Source organism: Aquarana catesbeiana, linkage group LG13 (assembly GCF_042186555.1).
Source record: "Aquarana catesbeiana isolate 2022-GZ linkage group LG13, ASM4218655v1, whole genome shotgun sequence".
In the NCBI taxonomy this organism is placed as follows: domain Eukaryota; kingdom Metazoa; phylum Chordata; class Amphibia; order Anura; family Ranidae; genus Aquarana; species Aquarana catesbeiana.
In genome coordinates this window covers 146,763,690-146,788,112 of record NC_133336.1, presented here as the reverse complement: position 1 = coordinate 146,788,112, position 24,423 = coordinate 146,763,690, and the positions used below count along the sequence as shown (strand labels likewise).

The 24,423-nt window shown below is 43.0% G+C and overlaps 1 protein-coding gene across 4 annotated transcripts in view; it reads left to right on the top strand.

Moving 5' to 3' along the window:
- Positions 1–24,060, top strand: part of NUSAP1 (nucleolar and spindle associated protein 1) — a 609,977-nt gene extending 585,917 nt beyond the window's left edge. For 3 of the 4 annotated variants that reach the window (XM_073608871.1, XM_073608868.1, XM_073608870.1), the window contains one exon: positions 21,859–24,059. In XM_073608871.1, coding sequence (XP_073464972.1) covers positions 21,859–21,946 — 88 coding nt within the window. In that variant the 3' untranslated portion in view covers positions 21,947–24,059. Of the gene's footprint in view, positions 1–21,858 lie in introns of all 4 variants that reach the window. The other variant, XM_073608869.1, reaches the window with a different exon arrangement.
- Positions 24,061–24,423: the final 363 nt, after the last annotated feature.

Below are 24,423 nucleotides of genomic sequence, written 5' to 3'. Positions count from 1 at the left end.
AGACTGACTTTGCTGACATCCCTTCTGGTTCCTTATCTTGCATGCTGTTCCTCTACTTGTATCCCTGACTTCTGGCCTGGCTGATTACCAGATCTGGTTACTGAACTCTGGATTGGCTGATTACCCGATCTGGTTGCTGAACTCTGGCTTGGCTGATTACCCAATCTGGTTACTGGACTCTGGCTATGCTTTGACTACGCTTACTCTATTTACCTTTTTATTTTTATTAATAAACAAGTGTGATTTTACTGTACTAATGTCTCGGTCTGGTTCATGGTTTCTGACAGTAGGCAAAGGCCATGAATTCAGAAGATACAGCAAATACACTTGTTGGTAATATTTTTTCCAGATTGGATGAGCAAGATTACCGCATGGATCAGTTGCCATGGCGTTACAAATGCTCCTGAGTCGCACGGCTCACCTGGAATCCCCCACTGTGGCTGCTCCGGTACAACCTGAGTTGCTGGCCGTCCCTTCTGCTGCGCCAGTCTCTGTGCAGGCACCCGCCTTGAGTATTACCTCTATAAGAGGTATGTCTGGTTCCGCCCCGCTCCCCCAGCGATTTGGGGGCGATCCAGTTCAATGCAGAGGGTTTCTCAACCAAGTTGAGATATTTTTGAGATGCTGCCCCGGGCGTTTCCCACGGACAGAAGCAAAGTAGGGTGCGTGATATCTTTGCTTTCTGAGAGAGCCTTGGCCTGGGCTAACCCTCTACGGGAGACGCTAAAACCTGTTGTCTTGAGTTACCCAGAGTTTGTGGCCTCCTTTAAAGTGGTATTTGACGTTCCCGCACGCTCCGCTTCTGCTGCCAAGTACCTCATGTCCATCAAACAGAACGCGAGAACTGTTGCCGACTACGCCATTGAGTTCCGTACTCTGGCAGAAGGGTTGCTTGGAACAGTGAGGCCCTTGTGGCTGCTTTTTCTCATGGTCTCTCGGATTCCATCAAGGATGAGATAGCAGCCCAAGATATACCCACTGAGCTGGAGAGCTTGATCTCGTTTGCCATCCTCATTGACTCCAGACTCAGAGAAAGAATTTCTTTTAAGGATCGCTTGCGGAAGCCTCCTGTACTTTTGCCTCCAAGCTTAGCAGTCCCACCCGTGCCTTCCTCACCTCCCATGCCTCCTGGTACTGAGTCGGTCAGTGAAGATGAACCCATGCACTTGGGCTTCACGCATCTCTCTGCGGATGAGAAAGGCTTTAGGAGGAGGGAGAGATTGTGGCCAGGCAGCTCACTTTTTGAAGTCTTGTCCTACCCGACCTGGGAACACCCGAACCTTGAGGTCCTGTCATGGACAGACCTTAGGTGGTGTTGTGTCGTCCCCAGTTATCAAGAAGAATAAGCCCCTGGTTTTGGTCACCCTTTCTTGGGCTAAGTCGTCTATCGAGATACAGGCTCTAATTGACTCTGGGGCTGCAGGCCTGTTCATTGATGGTGCCTTTGTATCAAAGCACTCGATTCCACTGCAGCTGCGTGACACTCCACTTGCCATTGAGGCTCTTGACGGGAGACCTCTACAGCCTGCCCATGTGACTCATGAGACGGTTACGTTGTCCATGGCCGTAGGGGCTCTTCACCATGAGATAATCCAATTCCAAGTGATTTCCTCTCCCAAGTTTCCGCTGGTTATTGGTTATCCTTGCTCCGTGCTGAGGTTCTCTCCTGGTCACCACAATGCAGTGAAACATGCTTCCGGAAGGTAGCCAAGGTCCTGTGTACCTCTTCACTCTCCTCCCTGCCAGAGGAGTACTGTGATTTTAGCGTCTTCGGCAAAGGTCAAGCTGGTAGTTTGCCTTCACACCGGCCGTATGATTGCGCAATTGACCTTCAACCTGGTGCCACTCCTCCTCGTGGCTGGGTTTACCCTTTGTCGGTCTTGGAGGATAAAGCCATGGAAGAGTATGTTGCAGACGCATTTTCTCAGGGTTTCATCTGCAAATCCTCGTCTCCTGGTGCTGGTTTCTTCTTTGTGAAGAAGAGGAGCGGTGAACTGAGACCTTGTATTGATTATAGGGGTCTCAATCGTTTCACGATTAAGAATGCCTACCCGATCCCGTTGATTACAGAGTTATTTGACCGCCTCAAGGGAGCAACAATTTTCACTAAGCTTGATCTGAGAGGGGCTTACAATTTCACAAGGATTAAGGAGGGCAACGAGTGGAAGACTGCGTTTAATACCAGAACAGGCCATTATGAGTTTCTCATAATGCCTTTTGGCCTTTGTAACACCCTGGCAGTTTTCCAGGAATTTATTAACGATGTCCTCCGAGATTTGTTGTAGTTATGTGTGGTGGTTTATCTCGATGATATCCTCATATTTTCCAAGTCCCTGGAGAGCCACCACACAGATGTCTGTCGTGTGCTTCAGAAATTGAGAGAATGATCTTTATTGTAAACTGGAAGTGTGAGTTCCATCGGGAACAGGTTAAATTCCTGGGCTATGTCATTGCCACTGCTGGTTTTTCGAGGGACCCAGAGAAACTTTTGGCAGTCCTACAGTGGCCTCCACCCGTGGGGTTACATCCTCTGCAGCGCTTCCTGTGTTTTGCCAACTATTATCGGATGTTTATTCGTAACCTCTTGTCTCTGGTCAAGCCCCTGACCGATATGACCAGAAAGAATGATAACCCACAGAGTTGGTCTCCAAAGTCCATTAAGGCCTTTGAAAGCCTCAAGGCTGCCTTTGTTTCTGCTCCTATGTTGGCACATCCTGATCCTACGTTACCTTTTATCCTTGAGGTTGATGCTTCTGAGACTGGTGTTGGCGCCCTTCTGTCTCAACGTCCTACCTCTGAGAGTGCTATGCATCCATGTGGCTACTTTTCCAAGAAATTGTCACCTGCCGAGTGCAATTACGAGATTGGTGACAGAGAGCTGTTCGCAATCATTTTAGCCCTGAAAGAATGGAGACATCTCGAAGGTACCACTGTGCCAGTTCTCATTCTTGCTGACCATAAGAATCTCACATTCTTGTCTGAGGCTAAACGCCTCTCTCCCAGAAGGGCGCGATGGGCTCTTTTCTTGTCAAGTTTCAATTACATTGTCTCATTCTTACCCGGTACTAAGAATGTAAGGGCTGACACCTTGTGACAACAATTTTCCTCCACTTCCAAGTTGGAGTCGGTTCCGGTTCCTATGATTCCTCCTGATCGTGTTCTGGCTAGGGTTCGCACCAGTCTTCTCCTTTGGGTGACAATATTCTTGCTGCTCAGGTCGATGCTCCTCCTGAGAAACCTTGTGACCGCTGCTTTGTCCCAGAGTGTCCCCGTACTGCCGTGCTCCAGACTTACCAAGACAGCTGGCCACCCTGGTAGGAAACAACTCGTTTGGGCCATTTCCCAACAATTCTGGTGGCCTAGTCTACGTGCTGATATAACTGCATTCGTAGCTGCCTGTTCTGTGTGTGTGCTCAGATTAAGACTCCACGACACCTTCCAGTGGGCCTCCTACAACCCATACCCAATGGAGAGAGGTCCTGGACCCACCTGTCTATGGATTTCATTGTGGCTTTGCCCAACCTCCAAGGCAACACAGTTATTATGGTGGTTGACCGGTTCTCAAAGATGTGTCATTGTATTCCACTTACGAGGTTGCCCACTTCTAAGGAACTGGCTTCCATTTTTGCTCGGGAGATCTTTCGCTTACATGGGCTACCCAAGGTGATTGTCTCAGACAGGGGTAGTCAGTTTGTGTCCCGGTTCTGGCGAACCTTTTGTGCACAGCTGGGAATTCAGCTTGCTTTCTCCTCTGCGTATCACCCGCAGTCTAATGGGGCAGCAGAACGAGCCTTTCAGTCCCTGGAGCAATTCCTACGTTGCTATATTTCTAACCATCACAACAACTGGTCAGACCTATTACCATGGGCAGAGTTTGCTTGCAACAGTGCCTTGAATTCTGCTTCCCGATTGTCTCCGTTTTATGGCGAATTATGGTTTCCAACCTTCCATGTTGCCTGACTCGTTTGTTCCATAGAGTATTCCTGCGCTAGAGGAGCATCTCTGTGGTCTTCGTTCCACTTGGGCACAAGTCCAGGAGGCTTTGCGTCATGCTAATGATAGGTACAGACTCCATGCTGACCACAGACGCCTTTCTGCACCTGGTGCTGGCTGTCATCTCGCAACCTCTGACTTTGTGTTCCCTCACTGAAGTTCGCACCTCGGTTTATTGGGCCTTTCCGTATCCTTCGCAGGATTAACCCTTTGGCTTATGCGTTGTACCTTCCTCCTAATATGCGCATCTCAAATGTGTTTCATGTCTCCTTATTGAAACCATTGGTCTGCAACCGCTTTACCACCTCAGTGCCACATCCTCACCCTATACAGGTTGAGAACCATAAGGAGTATGAGGTACAATCCATTGTTGACTCCCGTAGGTTCCGTGGGCGCATACAGTACCTGGTGCATTGGAAGGGGTACAGTCTGGAGGAATGCTCCTGGGTCTCATCTTTAGACGTACATGCTCCTGCCCTCCTCTGTGATTTCCATAGACGTTTTCCCATCAAGCCTGGTGGTCCTCCGAGGGGAGGGATCATTGAGGAGGGGGGTACTGTCAGGGCTGGCTCAGCCCTTCCTTCTCTGAGCTGGCCGCTCAGTTGTCGGCTAATTGCCAGCTCTCATCTCTCTCCACAGTTAACCAGCTGTTGTGGATCTGCTTGTTAGTCCCTCCTACTTAAAGATCTCCAGCTCACTTCATTCCTGCCTTCCCCTGGTCACATCACAAGAAACCATCTCCTGCGTTCCTGTTTAAAGTTTGGCTTTGCTGATATCCCTTCTGGCTCCTTATCCTGCCTGCTGTTCCTCTACTTGGATCCCTGACTTCTAGGCTGGCTGATTACCCAATCTTGTTACTGAACTATGGCTTGGCTGACTACCTGATCCGGTTACTGGACTCTGGTTATGCTTTGACTATGCTTACTCTATTTACCTTTCTATTTTTATTAATAAACAAGTGTGATTTTACTGTACTTCTGTCTCGGTCTGGTTCATGGTTTCTGACAAAACCATATTAAAATGGGAGTGGGTCTCTTATAAATGTATTCAGATAGTTATCTATGTTATAGATTTTTTTTTTTTCCCAAGTCAATATTACAAAAATATCAGAAAAAATATATGTTGAAATGTCTTTGTTAAACATTTTCAGAAAACATATTTAAAAATATATTTTCTAATATATATCTTTGGAAAATACATTTAAATTATATTTTTGGAATGCATTTACAAGTATATTTCAAAATATATGTTTAAATGCATTTTTTATTTTTAGATGTTCAAAAACATCTGGAAAATATATTTAAAAAAATATATTTTCAAATATATGCCTTTGGAAAATATATTTTAATTAACATTTTTGGACTACATGTAATAATATATTAGCATAGGCCAATATATTGTAAATATATACACATCAGAACCCTTCCTACAAAGTGTGATATAAATCACCTCATCTCCACAGTGGAAAATGGCTTTAAAAAAAGGCTCTGGAGCATTTAAGATCTGAGACCACTGCTCTAGGCAATAGTGTAGAGACCCTTGAATCAGGCCAAGAGGACATTGCCCGTGTTGTGGACTCGCTGGGAGATGGGGCTCACGGGTAGTATACCATGATTGAATCATTGCTTCTGCAATTGGATAATTATGAAAATAGAGGGCCTGCAATCTGACTCCGACTCTCCAGGGGCTCTTTAAACAGATTTTTCTTTAGGCAGCCCTGGAGTCTATAGAAATTGCGCACACAGGGCCTTGCTCCCACCTCCACAAGATGTGAACAAACCCAGAGATGTCATATGTGGGATACATAAATATGAAAATAAAGGAACCATGGTGGCTATGCAAGGGAAACAGTATATTGACTTTGATGGGGCGCAACTTTCTCTGTTCCCGGACCAAGTGTTCTAAGCGAACTCTTGATGCGCAGAGCTGTTCAACCTATCCTCGAGGTGCTAAGATGTGAATGTGCCAGTTACTATGGGGGTTCCCTTTCTGCCTTAGTAAAGATGGCAAAACAGCAGTGCTTCTCCATAAAGATGATTTACTGTACCTACCTTTTTATAACTTCTAGATCTTCCATGCCCAGGGCTATGGACGCCGGCCCTACAGCGCTCCCACTGCAGATGCCGCAGCGTGTCACAAGATGCTCCACAACAAGACAGCTGACTCTTATCCTGCCTGCTTTTCTAATTTTCAATGCTGGAACTCTGAAATTGAGGTTCCCTGATGTTTTGTGGTTTCTATGCTTTATACCTTACCTTATTTCACACTGTCCTGGCATGTTTTTTTGCTAGTCAGGGGCTGTCGAGGGGTGAGGGGATCAGAGCTGTAAGTTTAATTACACTTTTGTGTCACGTTGCATGGTGCTTCCTCGGTTTTTCTAAGATTAGTAACCCTATTTGTCTAGCTATTTTGTCAGGTTGGTTCCCTCTTCTCCTCTCTCACCATATTAGCCCCCTTATTCAGCTGTCAGCTACAGTATGTCCATACTCTTTCTGCTGTGAACTAGTGTTTTCCCTCGGGACTTGCATTCCATTGTTTCTATGGTTCCACCAGGTGGTCGCACTGATGCCGCTATGTCTTGCTTCAACCATATCCCTCCTATAGGCGCTACCCCACTGGTTGGGGGTCCATACTATGTATTACAGTCTGGGGGAGAGGTTGACTGCACACAAGGCTTAGAATGCACTCCACCTCCTTCTTTCCTTTTTATGCTTTTGTGCTTTCATGATGCAGTTTTATTGTTATCTGTTTTTCTCTGACCGATACTCCTTACTGGTACTTGGATATGCAGGTGGTTGAGGTTAACTCTAGGGGACCTGTGTGGATCATTATCGGGCTGTGTCTATTACTGGGTGGCTTGGTGAAGTCTTTTGATTCATCTGCTAAATCCCCTTTTATTTGTTGCGACAACAGATACAGTGCATCCGGAATGTGTACACAGTGCTTCACTTTTTCCACTTTTTGTTAGGTTATTCTTATTCCAGCCTTATTCCAAAATGGATTAAATTAATTATTTTCCTCAAAATTCTACAAACAATACCTCATAATGACAAGGTGAAAGAAGTTTGTTGGAAATCTTTGCAAATGTATTAAAAATAAAAAAGCATGAGCCATGATGCTCAAAATTGGGCTCAGGTGCAGTGCCAGTGCAACCACTAGGCAAACTAGGCAAACGCCTAGGGTGCACTGCTGTCTTGGGCGCACTGCTGCCGGATTCTCTACTGTCCATCTCCATGGCTGCACTATGTAAGTTTTCTGTGGAGGATTTAGTGAGCGGGACGGAGGAGGAGGACGGAGCCAGAGCGGAGAGAAGGTGGTATACTGACGTTGTGGACTTCGTGTAATGAGGACTTATCAAGGTGCTTCTTGCCAGCTATATGTCAGCTCCCATCCTATTAAAAGCCTGTGTATCACCGTGAGTCGGTAAGCACAATCTACAGCCACGGTGGTGGGGTTTTTCACTTCCCTCCCCCCCTGTTTTTTTGGTTGTTTATATGTGCACACCTGGGTGATTGGTATGTTCGTATGTCCATGTCCAGTATTTAATATACTACACTATGGCCAGTCTTCTTTTTTTCTTGTGTTTGCTTTTATCCTGTATCCATTGAGGGGATTTTGATCTAACCACGGACGGTGCTGATTGGTCTAACACCCCAGAGGCCCCGGCAAGGGTTTTTTTGCCATCCGCACATTTCTTTGGAGATCTGGTAAGAGCAATCATAGCTCATTTGGATCAGCATTTTACATTTATACTGAATACCTACCACGTGGGAAATTTGGACTTTATTCATTTTTGATTTGTGTATTTTGACAATTTTTTACTTTTTTGTTTTGTGTGATAGATCACAATATTTATCCACCTCAACACACATAACCTTTGTTTAGCGCAGTTTATATATATTTTTTTTAAGTTTTCTGTGCTGTATTATAAATACCTCTGTAACAATGTTATAACCTCTATCTAGTGGGCCTGGCGCTGCTGGCTGGGATGAAATGTGCGCATCTAGAGGGATGCAATAGATGCCTCTGTTACATGTAAGCCACTCCGCTCTGTAGTGTCATTATAGAGGCGCAGCACCCAGCGGAATGGAAGCAAACATCCCCTGTGTGCCTATATGATCAGTGACCTGTCTCCGGTGAGTCATGTGACCTCCCCCCCCCCCCCTGCACTGGTATAGGGTGTGTGTCTATACATTGCTTCATGTGGATGGGTGTAATGCTGCCAGGGCCTATTCTTCTCCTATGGAGGCCTCCTCCTCCTCCACAAACAGGACGACCTTCCCAGCTGTCATCTGTGCCCAGCTGCGGAGTGGAGGCCTCCACACAGAAACACACAATGCATGCCTTACAGCAGGGGTGCCCAACCCCTGGCGCCCTCTGATGTGGCCCGCTACCTCCTGCTCTGGGATGGTGGGTCCGCAAGCCCAGATCGTGGGATCGCGACCCGCCATCCCTAAGCATCAGTCTGAAGAATGGAGTCAGCACTAGAGCAAGCAGAGAAAATGTTTCCTGTATAGCACCACCTCCTGACACATGGGCAGGGCAAAGGGGGTGGCGTCATGGGGGAGAGCCAATGGGGGGGTGGCAAAATTAGGTTTCGCCTAGGGTGTCATAAATCCTTGCATCAGCCCTGCTCAGGTGCAACCTGTTTCCACTGATCATCCTTGAGATGTTTCTACAACTTGATTGGCGTCCATCTGTGGTAAATTCAGTTGATTGGACATGATTTGGAAAAGCACACATCTGTCTATATAAGGTCCCACAGTTAACAGTGCATGTCAGAGCACAAACCAAGCTATAAAGTCCAAGGAATTGTCTGTAGACCTCCAAGACAGGTATAGAGGCACAGACCTGGGGAAGGGTACAGAAACAATTCTGCAGCAACCTTCCAGAAGAACCACCATCTCTGCAGCACTCCACCAATCAGGCCTGTATGGTAGAGTGGCCAGATGGAAGCCACTCATCAATAAAAGGCTCATGGAAGCCTGACTGGAGTTTGCCAGATGGCAACTGAAGGACTCTCAGACCATGAGAAATAAGATTCTCTGATCTAATGAAACAAGGATTGTTCTTTTTGGCCTGAATGGCAAGCATCATGTCTGGATGAAACCAGGCACCACTCATCACCCTGGCCAATACCATCCCTACAGTGAAGCATGGTGGTGGCAGCATCATGCTGTGTATATTCGATATTCCAATTGCCCACGTTCCTGGTCAAATGGCACATAAATAGTGGGTGCTGCAGCGATTACCAGTTGGGTTCTGGAAGCATCAGACAAACATATCTTCGCCAGCACACCATGGATCAGCAAGAAGTTGTCCAAGAAGGTTTTTTAATGGAAAGAAGTTACATCACAAAAGAGGTGCAATGTTTCGGGGCCTCGCAGGACCCCTTCATCAGGCATGTGATAGCCTGACGAAGATGGCGAAGATGTACGTTTAGCATCATGCTGTGGGGATGCTTTTTAGCGGCAGGAACTGGGAGACTAATCAGGATCGAGGGAAAGATGAATGTACAGAGACATCCTTGATGAGAACTTTCTTCCAACAGGACAACGACTCTAAGCACATAGCCAAGACCACAAGAGTTGCTGTGGGACAATTCTGTGAGTGGTCCAGCCAGAGCCCAGACCTGAACCCGATTGAAAATCTCTAGAGAGATCTGAAAATGGCTGTGCACTAATGCTCCATATCCAACATGGAGCTTGAGAGGTCCTGCAAAAAAGAATGTGAGAAACTGCCTAAAAATAGGTATGTCAAGCTTGTAGCATCATACTCAAAAAGACTTGAGGCTGTAATTGGTGCCAAAGGTGCTTCAACAAAGTATTGAGCAAAGGCTGTGAATACGTATGTACAACGTTTTTTTTTTTTATTTTTAATAAATTTGCAAAGATTTCAAACAAACGTCTTTCACGTTGTCATTATGGGATATTGTTTGTGGAATTTTGAGCAAAATATTGAATTTAATCCATTTGGAATAAGGCTGTATCATAACAAAATGTGGAAAAAGTGAAGCGCCGTGAATACTTTATGGATGCACTGTAGATGTCGGATAAGCTGAAGATACTTATAACGTTTGAGGTTTGTGCTCCCCTAATAAATGCAGGAAAGTGTGGCAAGAGCTCTGTCACCCTGCTCCGTATATCATAATGTTTCAGGAGACTCATTTTACACTTCGCTCCACGCCCAAACTACCTCAAACACTGTACAAAACGCACAAAAATGCAACGCTGTGTGATTCTGAACCTTACAAATGCATAGATAGTGCCATAAACAATGAAAATCCATATTGCCTAAAAAATTTAACTATGAACATAAAAAAATATTTTTTGTGTAACAAACAAGCTCACAGTGAAAGAAATTTTGTATTATTTCTTAATATCAGGTGTCCAAAAAAAGATTTTTTCTCCCTATTTTCATTAATCCACAGAGACAAAAGTGCAAATTGGGGTATTATATGTATTACTGTCCAAAAAGTGACTCTAGTGATGATAATCCTGATCAGAAGAGGATGCATGTATCCGAGCTGGAGGTGGAGGAGCTCGGATACATGTTTGTTTATACAAGCTGCTGACACATACAAGTTTGGAAGTCGTCTGGAGAGGAATCCTATGCTTAATGCTTTTATAGTTTGGTGTGCTGGAAGGAAGCACCTAAAATGCACCTGATGTTATGTTTTCTAAATACGTTTTTAAACTAGCAATAATGCACTATCTAGCCTCTTTCTTGTTTTAAAATTGAGGACAACTTTTCTGGATTTTCCTGCGGGATGCTGCTGAGCCAGTTTCACTTAGAGTCCAGGAGTGGTTCAACTGCTTATATGGACCAAACTGAAGTGTGCGGACACACTGTTGGAGGTAAGCGCATTCACACGGGATTATCATCACTAGAGTCACTTTTTGGACAGTAATACATGTAATACCCCAATTTGCACTTTTGTCTCTGTGGATTGATTAAAATTGGGAGAAAAAAAATCTCCCAAATTTTTTTTGGACACTTGATATTAAGGAATGATACTAAATTTATTTCACTGTGAGCTTGCTTGTTACACCAAAAAAAATATTGTGTTCATAGTTACATTTTTATAAGCAATATTGATTTTCATTGTTTATGGCACCATCTATGCATTTGTAAGGTTCAGTATTGAGATTATGGGATTGTGATCAATGCTTAGCAGCTGTGAATTTGCACTTTGTTTCACAGGAATTGTTATACCATACCTGACGCTAGGTTGTAACTTCAGGTTACTTTATACTTGACGCTGATTGCAGTCTCAGGTTGCTCTAGAGTAGCTTGCAAGATTTATCTATTTTTATATTGTTTATCTCAAACACTGTGCACAGTGCTATCTCTATCCATCCCCTGTGCTTAAAGCTCGGGGTGGGGCGATAGCGATACACAGGTCCTGTCCTTTTTGTTTTGGGGTCTCAACTTTTGGACCCGGGGGGTCCAAAAGTTGAGTGATCTTGAATCGTAAAGGTACGATTCAAGATCACACTTTTACTTTTGCCAATATTTATGCCCCCAACACTCACACGGTTTTATTCCTCTCTAACACCTTGAAGAAATTGCTAGAGTTTAACAAAGGGCTCTTGCCTCGGGGGGGGGGGATTTACCCCCTTACCCTGATCTCCTACGCGATACTTCCTCTGGGAAATCATCTTTCTTTCAGGGCATTGAAGCATTTTAAAAAGTTTCTCTATACTTTGCATCTGGTGGATTGCTGGAGAACATGCCTCTTCCAACAAAGACTATAGTTATTACTGTTATGTGCATAATTCATACTCCAAATTGGTTTACTGGATTTATTGTATGTTGATCAATACTATTTACATAGGCAGTGACGCCTCTATTGACCAAGTAACTATCTCTGACCAAGCTCCTGTCTGTCTCCTTGTCCTTATCAGACATCAACCTGAGTGATCGGACCTGGCGGCTCAATGAAAACTTACTAGATGATGCCACTGTAAAAGCTGACTTGGAAAAATTTATTAAGTCTTGCTTTTAATTGAATGCCCGTGCTGATGGCTCAGGCCCTCTGAGAGGGACACAAAGTAGTTATTTGCGGTATCTTAATAGGGCATGGTTCCAGAATCAAGAAAGTTCATCCAAAAGTGGAACTTCCACTTTAAGCACTCCTCGGCTGAATACACTTTTTTGTAGCTGCTGACTTTTACTAAACTAAAAAAACGGGTGTAACTCCGCTTTAAAGAAACAAACTTAGATACTATGCTTACAAGTTTTATGAGCATGGGAACAAATGTGGGGACTTAGCGCAGGCCTTGGGGAAGAAGCAAAGCCTATGTCACGTATATAAACTGATGTCCCATAATCGTTCTATTACAGACTCCTTGGGCATTGTGCAAGAATTTAATACCTACTATAAATCCTTGTATAACCTCCACCCCGCCATGTCCCCCCAGGCTTAACAACATAGACGGAGGCAGATACAAAACTACTTACAAGCGGTAGCCTATCCCACTCTTTCTAAAGAGCTAACTCAGAAATGAGACTGTCCAATTTCACCTCTCGTATTGGCAGCCATTGTTGCTGATCTCCCTAAAGGGAAAAGTCCAGGCCCCGATGGCTTTATGAACACATACTATAAGAAATTATCCTACCTCTTACTGGAACCGCTATGTAGCTACCTTAATATTATACTGTGGCCAGTCCCCGTCCTCGGGAGGCTCCCTTGGTCCACATAGTGGTCATTGCAAAGCCAGGAAAAGATCCAATGGTGTGCCAAAACTACCATCCCATATCCCACTGATACCAAAATTTTCTCTAAACTATTGGCTACTAGATTGCAGAATCACCTCTCTTCGATAATCCTCCGTGATCAAACAAGATTTATAATGGGAAGATAGGCCGGAGATAACACTATCAGGGTCAATATACTCCAATGGATTAGACGTGGACCTTCCCAATCTTAGAGACCCTGCAATCACTGGGACTGGAGGAGAAGATGAAGGGTTGGATATCAGTGCTTTATCACAAACCAGAAGCCAGAGTGAATGTCAATGGTGTCTTTTCCCATCCTTTTCCGATCCGTAATGGCACCAGACAGAAATGCCCACTGTCCCCTTTAATATTTGCCTTAGTCCCAGAAGCCTTTCATCAAAAAATTCGTCAAAATGAGTTTGTGCGGGGTTTCCATGTGGGCTTGACAGAGCACAAACTTTCGGTGTATGCCGATGATATTCTTTTCTACATCCCACTTGACCGATTTTGGTAGCTGAGATTCACAGATATGGCCAACTCGCCAACTTCCGCATTAGCTTTAGTAAATCAGAAATATTATCACTGTCCGAGAGGGAATGAAGTCACAACATCAGGCAAATTTCACATTTTCTTGGCAATCACAGACTTTGCCATATTTGGGAGTTCGTATTTTCCCGGACTCTCAATTGCTTTACTACAGACCGAGATTTAAAATCCTGGCATAACTTTTACCTGGCTAAGCTGAGTCAAAGTGCTTAAAGTGGAGCTCCATCCAAAAGGGGAAGCTCCGCTTCTTTGCCTCCCCCCCTCTCCTGCCACATTTGGCACCTTTCAGGGGGAGCGGGCGGGTACCTGGTTTCGACAGGTACCCACTCCCACTTCTGGCTGAGTTCGCCGTTGCAAACTCAGCTAGAAGCTTGGTCCCCTTTCTCCTTCCCCTGCTGCTGGGTCATTCACAAAGTGAAGTGCGAATGCACAGTAGGGAACTGGCTGTGAAGCCGCAAGACTTCACTGCCAGTTTCCCTTAGCCGAGATGGCAGCACCCGAGAGCTGATAGAAAAACTGGCTCAGATGTGGACACCGCTGGTTTCGTGGACAGGTAAGTGTCCTAATATTAAAAGTCAGCAGGTACAGTATTTAGATTTTTTTCTGAAGGAGCCTGGAGCTCTGCTTTCAGATGAATATTCTTCAGAAAATTCTGTACCTTTTATACAGTACCTATTTCTCTGCCTCCAGCCTTCTTTGGCCACATTGTTTACAATATTTGGGGAGGTCAACACCCTAAATTGGCTTACTCCATCCTACGATGCCGTAAAGATATCATTCTATACTAGAAGGCCATGACGTTAGTATGCATTTCAAATTGGCACCATAACACGTCAGATAAACTATGGGTCCTACTTGAAAAAAACATAGCTCGTCGTAATCTTGCAGGTGCCCCATCGATTCAGGCTATGGCACAAGGCCATTCAGACTAGACCTCCCCCTATATTTTAGCTATCCTCAAAAATTGGGATCAGATAAATGGGTATGGTGAGCTAGCACCCCTGACATCCTCATTGGCCCCCTTAGGTGGATTCACTTGGGTAGTTTGCTCCGTCTTTAGGTCGACTCCGGCAGAAACCTGGTAGGTTACATATGCCTCTTTGGGACCTTCTGGGTCCACAGAGAGTCAGTCTAAGCCTTGCATTTGCTCTTGGAGAGAAGTTATGGGCTCAATATTATAACACTCAACCGATAGTGGCCCCAAAACCAAATAGAGACATGGGGTCTATCTTAGATCTCAGGGCACTAAGCAAGTTTCTAAACACCCTTCTATTTCAGATGGGATCATCCAACCAATGATGTCCTCTCTGCAAGAGGTAGATTTTGGGTGTCCAAAGTCATCAATAATGCATATCTTCGTGTGCCAGTTTTTCCAGGCTCATCAAAGCTTCTACAATTTTCAGTAGAATGTTGCCATTTTCATTTTGTGACACTGCCCTTCAGGCTGGCCATGGCCCCCCTAGGGACTCTCGTCTGACACAACCTGTCCAACTTGTTGTAGAACCTGGAATCCAGTAGATCCACCTGCAAAGTTTCCAAATGCTGGCAGATTGCCAAAAACATCTAGGGATGCAGGGACCACTGTCCCGGTATGAGATGCTGACGACTGGTAAAAACTCCCTGCCAGTTTTCTATACTTGGAATATGTACTGGCGACACAGATGGCAGATGGTGTTCTGCCTCAGACAGAATGTAGTTCACCTTCCTGAGCCGTATGACTCCTGGTGCCACCCCGGTGGTTATATATGCCGCTGCAATGGTATTGTTGGACTGAACACTGGCCACAAACCTGTACAACTGGTTCATCCGATTAATCTATAGCAAGGTGTACTGCCCGAAGTTCCAAGTTATTAATGGGCAGTGTTCGCTCCGGTGGAGACCAAGTCCCCTGAACTGTAGTCACCTCCAAACCATCCCCCAACCAGAGAGACTGTCATCAGTGGTGATCTTTCAATCCCCTGCAATACCCTGGGAACAGAGCCTTCTGGGCAATGCTTGGACCTTTATGTAGAGGAACATTTGCTGTCTGGAACATAGAGAACCGCCTCAACATAGATAATATAATATCCTCAGGCAGAGAAGTATTGGAGGATTCCCTTTGCTTCTTATATTTAGTTTTAAAGCTGGAACCGACTGCTCCATGAGCAAGGATTATTGAGGTATATTGAGACTGACACCCCCTGTGGATATACAAATTTTGACAGCGCTAGTGGATTATTAGTATGAATGTAAACACAATAAAAGTGCAAAGTGCAATAATCTAATACTAAATAATACAATAGAATAAAGTGCCAAGTGCTTCCAACGGCAGTTCAAGCATCCAGGTTGAAAGGAGTCTCAGAGAACACACTCCCCTCTTGTAACCCCACTCACCAGAGCTTATGGACCCTCAGCTTTGCAGTCCAGGGGTCAGAAATGCTTAGTGGGGTTGTGGTGTATGGATCCAATATCAGAGAGGCTTCCACAGACCATTTACATATGGACCATAGAGGATGATATATATTTGAAAAAAGAGAGAAGGTACATAGTGAAGTACTGCCAGCACTAAGTTACTGCGCATTAACAAAAACGCCACTCACAAGACGGCTTGAAAAACGGGCATCAGTGTGTTCCAGGTTCCCATCTGCAGTGTGCGTTCCACAGATACCTGAAGTTGCGTCACTGGTACGTAAACCGGAAATGTGTCTACGCTTTTTGCCCCTCCTCCAGGGCGTCATCAAGGACATCGCTTCTGGTTTTCACAAGGCGGAATTTATATGCAGTGAAAATATATAATCTAAATATATAAACTTGCGCTGATGGTGTGGAAAAAAGGGTAATAAAAAATGAATGAAGCTGCTATACACAAAGTGCTGCCAAACACTTGACCATAGTGACAATACATAAATACAGCGCTTACAAACACAGACCCATAATAAGTGTAAACAAAAAACATAAATATCAAATATAACTATATAGGTGCTTCACAACTAGTGTGCAAAGTTGCAGGGAGTGCTTAACATCTGGTGTGCAAAAAGTGCAAAGATAATGTTACAGACAAATTTTCAGGCGTACCAAGACACCCCCACATGTGTCCCCACTCACCAGATCACGATGACACCCAGCTTTTCAGTCTGGGAGTCAATAAAGGCTTAAAATGATATCCACAGGATGGCAGGTTCACTGATGAGATTGGATAATACACGATCCTTCAACGTTAATTCTCAGCCATGAAAAACAGGTACCCATAAAGAAAAAGAGGGACCAATAGTGAAGTATGCTAAGAAAGGATATTTATTGCGCATAAAAGTACATACTTAGACGTAAGTTAAAAACAGGCATGGAAATGATAACAGAATGCAGCAAAAGCCGTTGTTGGAGTTCCACAAGACCGGAAGGGACGTCAGTACCGGAAGCGCATCGCGTCAATGCATTTTGCCCTCCCACAGGGTGTCATCAAAGGACCTTTGTTGACGCCCTGTGGGAAGGCGAAATGCATTGACGCAACGCACTTCCGGTACTGACGTCACTTCCGGTCTTGTGGAATGCCAACAACAGCGTTTGCTGCATTCTGTTATCATTTCCATGCCTGTTTTTAACTTACGTCTAAATATGTACTTTTATGCGCAATAAATATCCTTTCTTAGCATACTTCACTATTGGTCCCTCTTTTTCTTTATGGGTACCTGTTTTTCATGGCTGAGAGTTAACGTTGAAGGATTGTGTATTATCCAATCTCAACAGTGAACCTGTCATCCTGTGACATCCTTCGGATATCGTTTTAAGCCTTTATTGACTCCCAGACTGAAAAGCTGGGTGTCATTGTGATCTGGTGAGTGGGGACACATGTGGGGGTGTCTTGGTACGCCTGAAAATTTGTCTGCAACATTTTCTTTGCACTTTTTGCACACCAGATGTGAAGCACTCCCTGCAGCTTTGCACACTAGATGTGACGCACCTATATACAGTAGTTATATATGAAATTTATATGCAAGAGAGCGGGTGTCTCCAAGCTGAATGGCCAATCGTATGCGGGGAAAACCATCTGGTGTGATTAAACACCCACTTCCCTTCACTCACATCACTTCCTGTTTATTGCCATAAATTTAACAAAACTTTATTAGCAAACAGTCTATTTAAAAAACATTGAAATGACAATACATTGGTAAATATAAAATTCATTAGTAAAAATTAATTAATAAAAAGTTAACTAATAAAAGTTCATATGGTAAACAAAATCGTTAATTATTACCAATTGATGGTCAGCAAAAATAAATAGAAATAAAAATAAAATGATACAAATAATGCTAATGAAACAAATAAAAATAATGCTGATCCCTACCAATTAGACAAAAAACAATTCAGATTGAATTCAATATTTAAACCATACAGGCTCAAAGTGCCCAACCTGTGTATCCATTGGGTTTCGTTCTGTGAAATGGATTTCTTGAGGTTGGAACCCCTCCAATGTGCCTCAACCCTATCAATTCCACAAAACTTGAAACCCCTAGGATCCCTATTATCAAACAATCTAAAATGGTTAGACAAACTATGGTGTTTAAAGCCTTTTCTTTTTTTTTTTTTTTTTTTTTTTTTTTTTTTTTTTTTTTTTTTTTTCTTTTTAAATCCACTTCAGCGAAAATTTTCCGAGAGACATTATTTCAACTTTATGTGTCAAACTTTATCTCTTCTCCTTTTTCACATCATTGTGGATTGTTTCCGTCACATCTTTATTATTTTTCCCTTCTAGGATATTCTTAAATATTTTTAAAAACCGGCGACAAACCGCCTTCTATAATTATAAACCCTATTATTATCTTATTCTCTCTCAGTTCCTCTTATTTCCCCCCACCCCCCCTCCCCCTCCCCTGTGTCTGGTCCGTTCCTTTATGTTATTTATTTATCCACTTGGCTCTGCACCTGTTCTTTCTTTTATCCTATCTAAATAAATATCCGAGACTTTGTAGTTTTTCCAACTTTCCCATCTACTATTATCCCCTTTCTCTCCTCCTTCCATTTTGTAGTGATAATGAAATGACAATACATTGGTAAATATAAAATTCATTAGTAAAAATTAATTAATAAAAAGTTAACTAATAAAAGTTCATATGGTAAACAAAATCGTTAATTATTACCAATTGATGGTCAGCAAAAATAAATAGAAATAAAAATAAAATGATACAAATAATGCTAATGAAACAAATAAAAATAATGCTGATCCCTACCAATTAGACAAAAAACAATTCAGATTGAATTCAATATTTAAACCATACAGGCTCAAAGTGCCCAACCTGTGTATCCATTGGGTTTCGTTCTGTGAAATGGATTTCTTGAGGTTGGAACCCCTCCAATGTGCCTCAACCCTATCAATTCCACAAAACTTGAAACCCCTAGGATCCCTATTATCAAACAATCTAAAATGGTTAGACAAACTATGGTGTTTAAAGCCTTTTCTAATTCTATTCACGTGTTCTCGTAACCTAATGTCCAATCATCTGGAGACACCTCCTGTGTCCTCATTAAGTCCACTGTGTAACACCTTGGGGACCAATGCTCCCTAAGCTACGCCTTTCCCCTGTTTTAACTACTGTGGCATCTTTTGCGAAAATTCCAGGAGGTGAAAGCACAGATAAAAGAATTAGCCAGCCAAGCTCAGGGGGGCTTGGTACTCCGACATAATGAATCTTGCAGGGGATGCTCCTTAGATACTTCCAGTCCAGCTAGACTTAATGGTCTTGGGTCCTTTTATTTCCACACTGTTGAACAGGAAGCTTCTATTACAGGACTTGGAAATTAGATTAGCCTTAAGTATCATTAAGGGGTCAGATTTTGTCTCCTATCCATATTTTTTTTTCCAGAGGCCATTGTTTCCCACGCCTTGATTAGTACTTCATGCAGGGTGTATTGCAGACAGTCCCACCTGTCAGGCCACCCTTGTGTCCTTGGGACATTAACTTGATTTTAGCTGTCCTTGCAGAAGTCACCTTTTTACAGTATCATAGATGTTGAATAAAGGCAATAGTCCATCCAGTTCAACCTGTGTAGGTGCACGTATGTCAGTGTCTATATTTATTTCCCATATCCCTGTATGTCGTGTTTCTTAAGATGCACATCTAAGAGTCTCTTAAAACTATTAATACTCCCCACAGCCACCACCAATTGTGGAAGAGAGTTTCACATCCGTATTGCCCTGACAGTGAAAAACCCCCTTCACAGTTTAAGGTTAAACTGCTTCTCTTTCAATCTCAATGAGTGGCCCCTTCTCCTCTTACACTCCTTGAGACTGAATCGTTTTTGTCCTATGCTGAGATCGCCATTGAGGTATTTGTAAATCGCTATCATATCTCCTCTCAAGTGTTTTTTATCCAGCAAGAATAAGTTTAGTGTTTGCAGTCTTTCCTTGAGGTCCTCCAGTCTCCTTATTAATTTTGTTGCCCTTCTTTGGACTCTCACCAGTACCAACACATCCCTTCTGAGGACGGATGACAAGAACTGGACAGAATACTCCACATGTGGTTTAACCAATGTTTTATAAAGTGGCAGGATTATTGTTCTATCTCTGGAGTATATCCCTTTTTTATGCATGCTAATATTCTGCCTGCTTTGGTAGCTGCAGCTTGACATCGCATGCTATTGCTCAATCTGTCATCTACTAGGGCCCCCAGATCTTTCTCCATCCTTAAATCCCCCATCTTTCTCTTTCTCTTCTCTTGTGAGCAGTTTGTATTTTTGTATCCTACACTCCCATGTACTAAGTTCCTCCTGGGTACTAAGTTACTCCCAAGTATTAATTTACTCTTAGATGTTAAGTGAAATTACTCCCAGGTGTTAAGGTACTCCCCAGGTGTTAAGGTTCTCCTAGGTACTAAGGGCACCCGCCTAGTTGTTCAATATTACTCTACAGTACTCGGGTCCTCAACAACACAGTCAGCCTGTCAGTCATTTCTGATAGCTGTGACACTCTGTCCACTCTGCTCCTGCTCACCGCCCCTGCAATCTGACACTTGCAGGGCTTGTCAGACCTTCACTCCGTCGGGCAGTCTGTCTCTCATTGCTCCCACCGCTTCCCTGGTCTGCCTGTCACACGCCTCCCCCTCTGGTCCACTCACCCACCGCCTCTCCCGGTCTGTCTGTCCCTCTCTGACTCCTGGTCCCGCTGGTTACACGTCCACCTCCTCTGTTACAACCTGTGGGGTGGCACTGTCCCCTGGCTCTCCTGATCCATGATGGTCCACGCCTGCCGCCGCTCGCTGTCCCTGGATCACCCTTTTCAACCAATGTGAGAAACTCCGTTAGTCCTTTGACTTGGAAGGTGGCTTCTTTGGTTACTATTGCTTTGGCAAGAAGAGTGTCAGAGATGATGGCTCTTTCATTTAAAAAGCTGTTCTTGGTCTTGCATCATAAGGTGATGTTGCATCCCCATTCATCTTTCCTGCATATAGTTATTTCTATTTTTTACTCAAATCAGGACAGTGTTTCGCCTTTCTTTTTTCCTCGTCCACAGTTGGCAAGGGAAAGATCGCTGCATACTCTGGATGTAGTTTGCGCGGTCAGTATTTACTTGACTTGTCGGCACAGGTCAGGAATTGTTTGTGCTGCCAGAAGAGCCCAGGAAGGGCAGGCGGCCTCCAGGTTAACTAATTCTCATTGGATCCACCAGTTAATCATTCAAGCCTATTGTTTGAAAGGCCAAGGCCCACCCTTTTTGGTGAGAGCGCTCTCTACCAAGTGGGTAGGGGGAATCTTGGGCTATCCGCCATCAGGCGTCAGTGGCTCAGGTTTGCAAGGCCGTTACATGGTTATTCACCATACATTCACAGGGTTTTATCAGGTGGTTGTCAGAGCCACGGAGGATACTGCCTTTGGCCACAGTATGTTATCAGCGGCAGAATAGGTCCTTCTTAGGTGGCAGTTTCTGTGATTGTGTCCCCCTGCCCCTGAAGTATATTGCTTTGGGATGTTTCAGAAAGTAATTATTATAACCTGCTCTGTGTCCCGTGATGTATGGTAATGAAAATTTGATTTTTTTTTCTACATGCTTACCTGTAAAATCCATTTTTTGGAGTACATCACGGGACGCAGAGGTCCCTCCCCTCTTTTCTGGGATCATCATTGCTTGCTACAAAATTTTAGGTACTTCCTGTATAGGAAGTGTTCTATAGGGGAGGACTGTCTGATTGATCTGCCAGTGTCCATTTACCTATAGGTGGTGCATAACCCAGATAGTAATGATTATAACCTGCTGTGTGTCCCATGATGTACTACAAGAAATGGATTTTACAGGTAAGTATGTGGATAAAATCCAATGTTTTCTTCTGTTCATTTACGATCCATTCTGTTAATTGATAAACATAAACTATTAACACTTATATTTTTGAAGCATTCTTCATTTACTGCGTTTTTTCACACCTGCTTAAGACTAGCACAGTACTGAATCTCATTGTAATATCCAGCTTAGGTTTTTGTTTTTAATAGTTGTCTGCTGTTAAAATCTCTGAGTAGCAAATAATCAAATAAAGATTTGTTGGCAAACTCACTGCTATTCCTTTATTTAGCAGAATAAACTGTGGACAGCAAAATTTTTTTTAATCACCTTTTATTCTATATTTTCTTTAAAAGTGATTACAGACGCAAACAGCATGAAGAAGACAGAAAGCTCAAGAGAGACAATACTGTTGGGATACGGAGAGGTGTTGTAATGCAGTAAAATTTAGCCATTTTATATACATTTTGTACATCTTTTTATATTTTTACACACTGGGCAAGTTAGAAAAGGGTTATTTAATTTGTTGCCTGTGCTTTGTTTTAAATGTACTTTGCTCTTTTTCAATGTTGTTTCTCATATACACCAGGATTGCTAGGTAACCAATTTTAACAGGTTAAATGCAACTAAAAAAGATGAATTTCTGGTATGTATATCTTTACACAGTTACATTAGTTCAGGTTGGACCAATGTAACTATGCCATTTCTGGTTGATCCCCCTGGAAGCTGGAAATCACCATAGAAGGCACCACTACTACAGTGATCTCCACTAGCTTCTGGATTCCATGGCGAGTGGCTGCCCAACTGCTTAGTGAACGCAGCAGGTCGCCTGCTTGCATGAGTGCCATGCAGAGAACGCTTTGCATTTTCTAATTGAGCGAGGTTGGAGATTGTGATGTCACTCTCCGGCCTCCACACTACAGTCAGACAACGGTTTGAATACATAGAGAAAATGAATGTACACTATATATGTAAAGTGCTGTGTAAACTGTCAGCACAATTTAAATGCCTGTTATAAAATGCTAAGCAATCTCTAAATTAGGCACATGCCTGTATTCACATGCCTGTATTCCTGTATTCACTGTGCAGCCACTCCGTAGAGGACTCGGAAGCTAGTGGTGATCACTGGAGTAGCAGTGCGCACTACAGTGTTTTCTAGCTTCTAGGGGGATCAGCCAGGTATAGTATATGCATAGTTACATTGGTCCAAGCTGGACCAGTGTTACTAGGTAGTTATCTATACCCGGATTTCTTCTTTAAATCTATAGATATATATATGTGCACTCACATACTAAATACTGTAGCACAAACAGACCTATAGCTTTTATTTCCCAATGTCCATATGAGAAGTTTAATTTCCCTGAATGAATTGTGCTAAAACCTCTCATTTTATCCATGGAGCCTACCATGGCAGCTCTGCGACTAGTTTGTTATACATCATATCAGAGCTTACTGAAAGGACCCGTCACTTTAAACAGGTATGCTTACCAAACCAAATTCTTCCACAGCTTTCCATCAAGCACTGTCCTTCAGGCATACATACACAATATGGCAGTAGAGAGGATTTCATTATTACTACTGCCAGACATTACATAATTTGGTCATGCATTTACAATCTGGCCAGCCAATGATTATCCTGCTGCACAACTGTGGTACAAACATAAATGTTTGTAGCTAGCAAATGTAGAGGTATGTGCTTTTTGATAGAGCTTTGTAGATATTTCCAGCACCAATCTTAAGGAATATACATTGGGCTGAACGAAGAAAAAAATGACTTGATTCCCCCATCCACACACCCCACTGCGCTATTCTATTCTGACACTGAGGAGAATTCCCCATACATTGATCAGTGTAGCCGCCTATAGCCGGCAGCACTCATTGAGCAGAAAAAATTTGACAGGTTGGGTGTACAGAAGTCAATTCCACCCTGCCCATACATGAATCGAAATTCATCCATTTCCTGCTGAACCAGCCAAATTTCGATCCATATATGGTTGGTCTTAGCAATCACAAACTGATTCTGCTAATGAGTAAGTTTAATAAGGGAATGCCTAGAGAGTTTGGGTCCAGCTGCAAGAATTGACAAGTATTCTCTGATGTGTTTGTCAACTGCTATACTGGAAGCATATGAATCCAAAAATATAATAATAGTACGAACGTACACTAAAACATTCTATTACTGAAAACATAGCTTTGTGGTGATATCTCTACTTAGCCTTTGCCAGGATCTAATACTGCACCTAATCTATTTCCCTATTAATAACTCATTCAAATTGGAGCTCCTTAAAGTGTTGAGGTGACTATAGACAATTTGTATATCTTAGTATTTTTTGCTATTCTGGATTGTCTGTAGCTATTTTATTTTGTAAAATTTAAACTGACTGAACTGAAATATATTGCATATGGTTTTGGTTAGTTTGTCTTTACTGTGTAATGCCAAAAAGCTGTATCAGTTTGCTCCATCATTTTATTGAATTCATTAATAAAGTTCTGCTTAGTAGAATGGCTATTCTTCCAGAAAAAAATAAACATCATCCAAAGTAACAGCACTGTTGCAATAGTGTTTATTTATGATCACTAAATGTTTCTAGTTCGCATCTGTTCGTATCTTACTATTGCTTGCTATTATAGATCGTCTGTAGCTATTTTATTTTGTAATTTAAAGTGACTGAACTGAAATATATTGCTTATGCTTTTGGTTAGTTTGTCTTTACTGTGTAATGCCAAAAAGCTGTATCAGTTTGCTCCATCATTTTATTGAATTCATTAACAAAGTTCTGCTTAGTAGAATGGCTATTCTTCCAGAAAAAAAAAAACATCATCCAAAGTAACAGCACTGTTGCAGAAGTGGTTATAATCGCTAAATGTTTCTAGTTTGCATTTGTCCTTTAACCACCTCAATACTAGACACTTTTACCCCC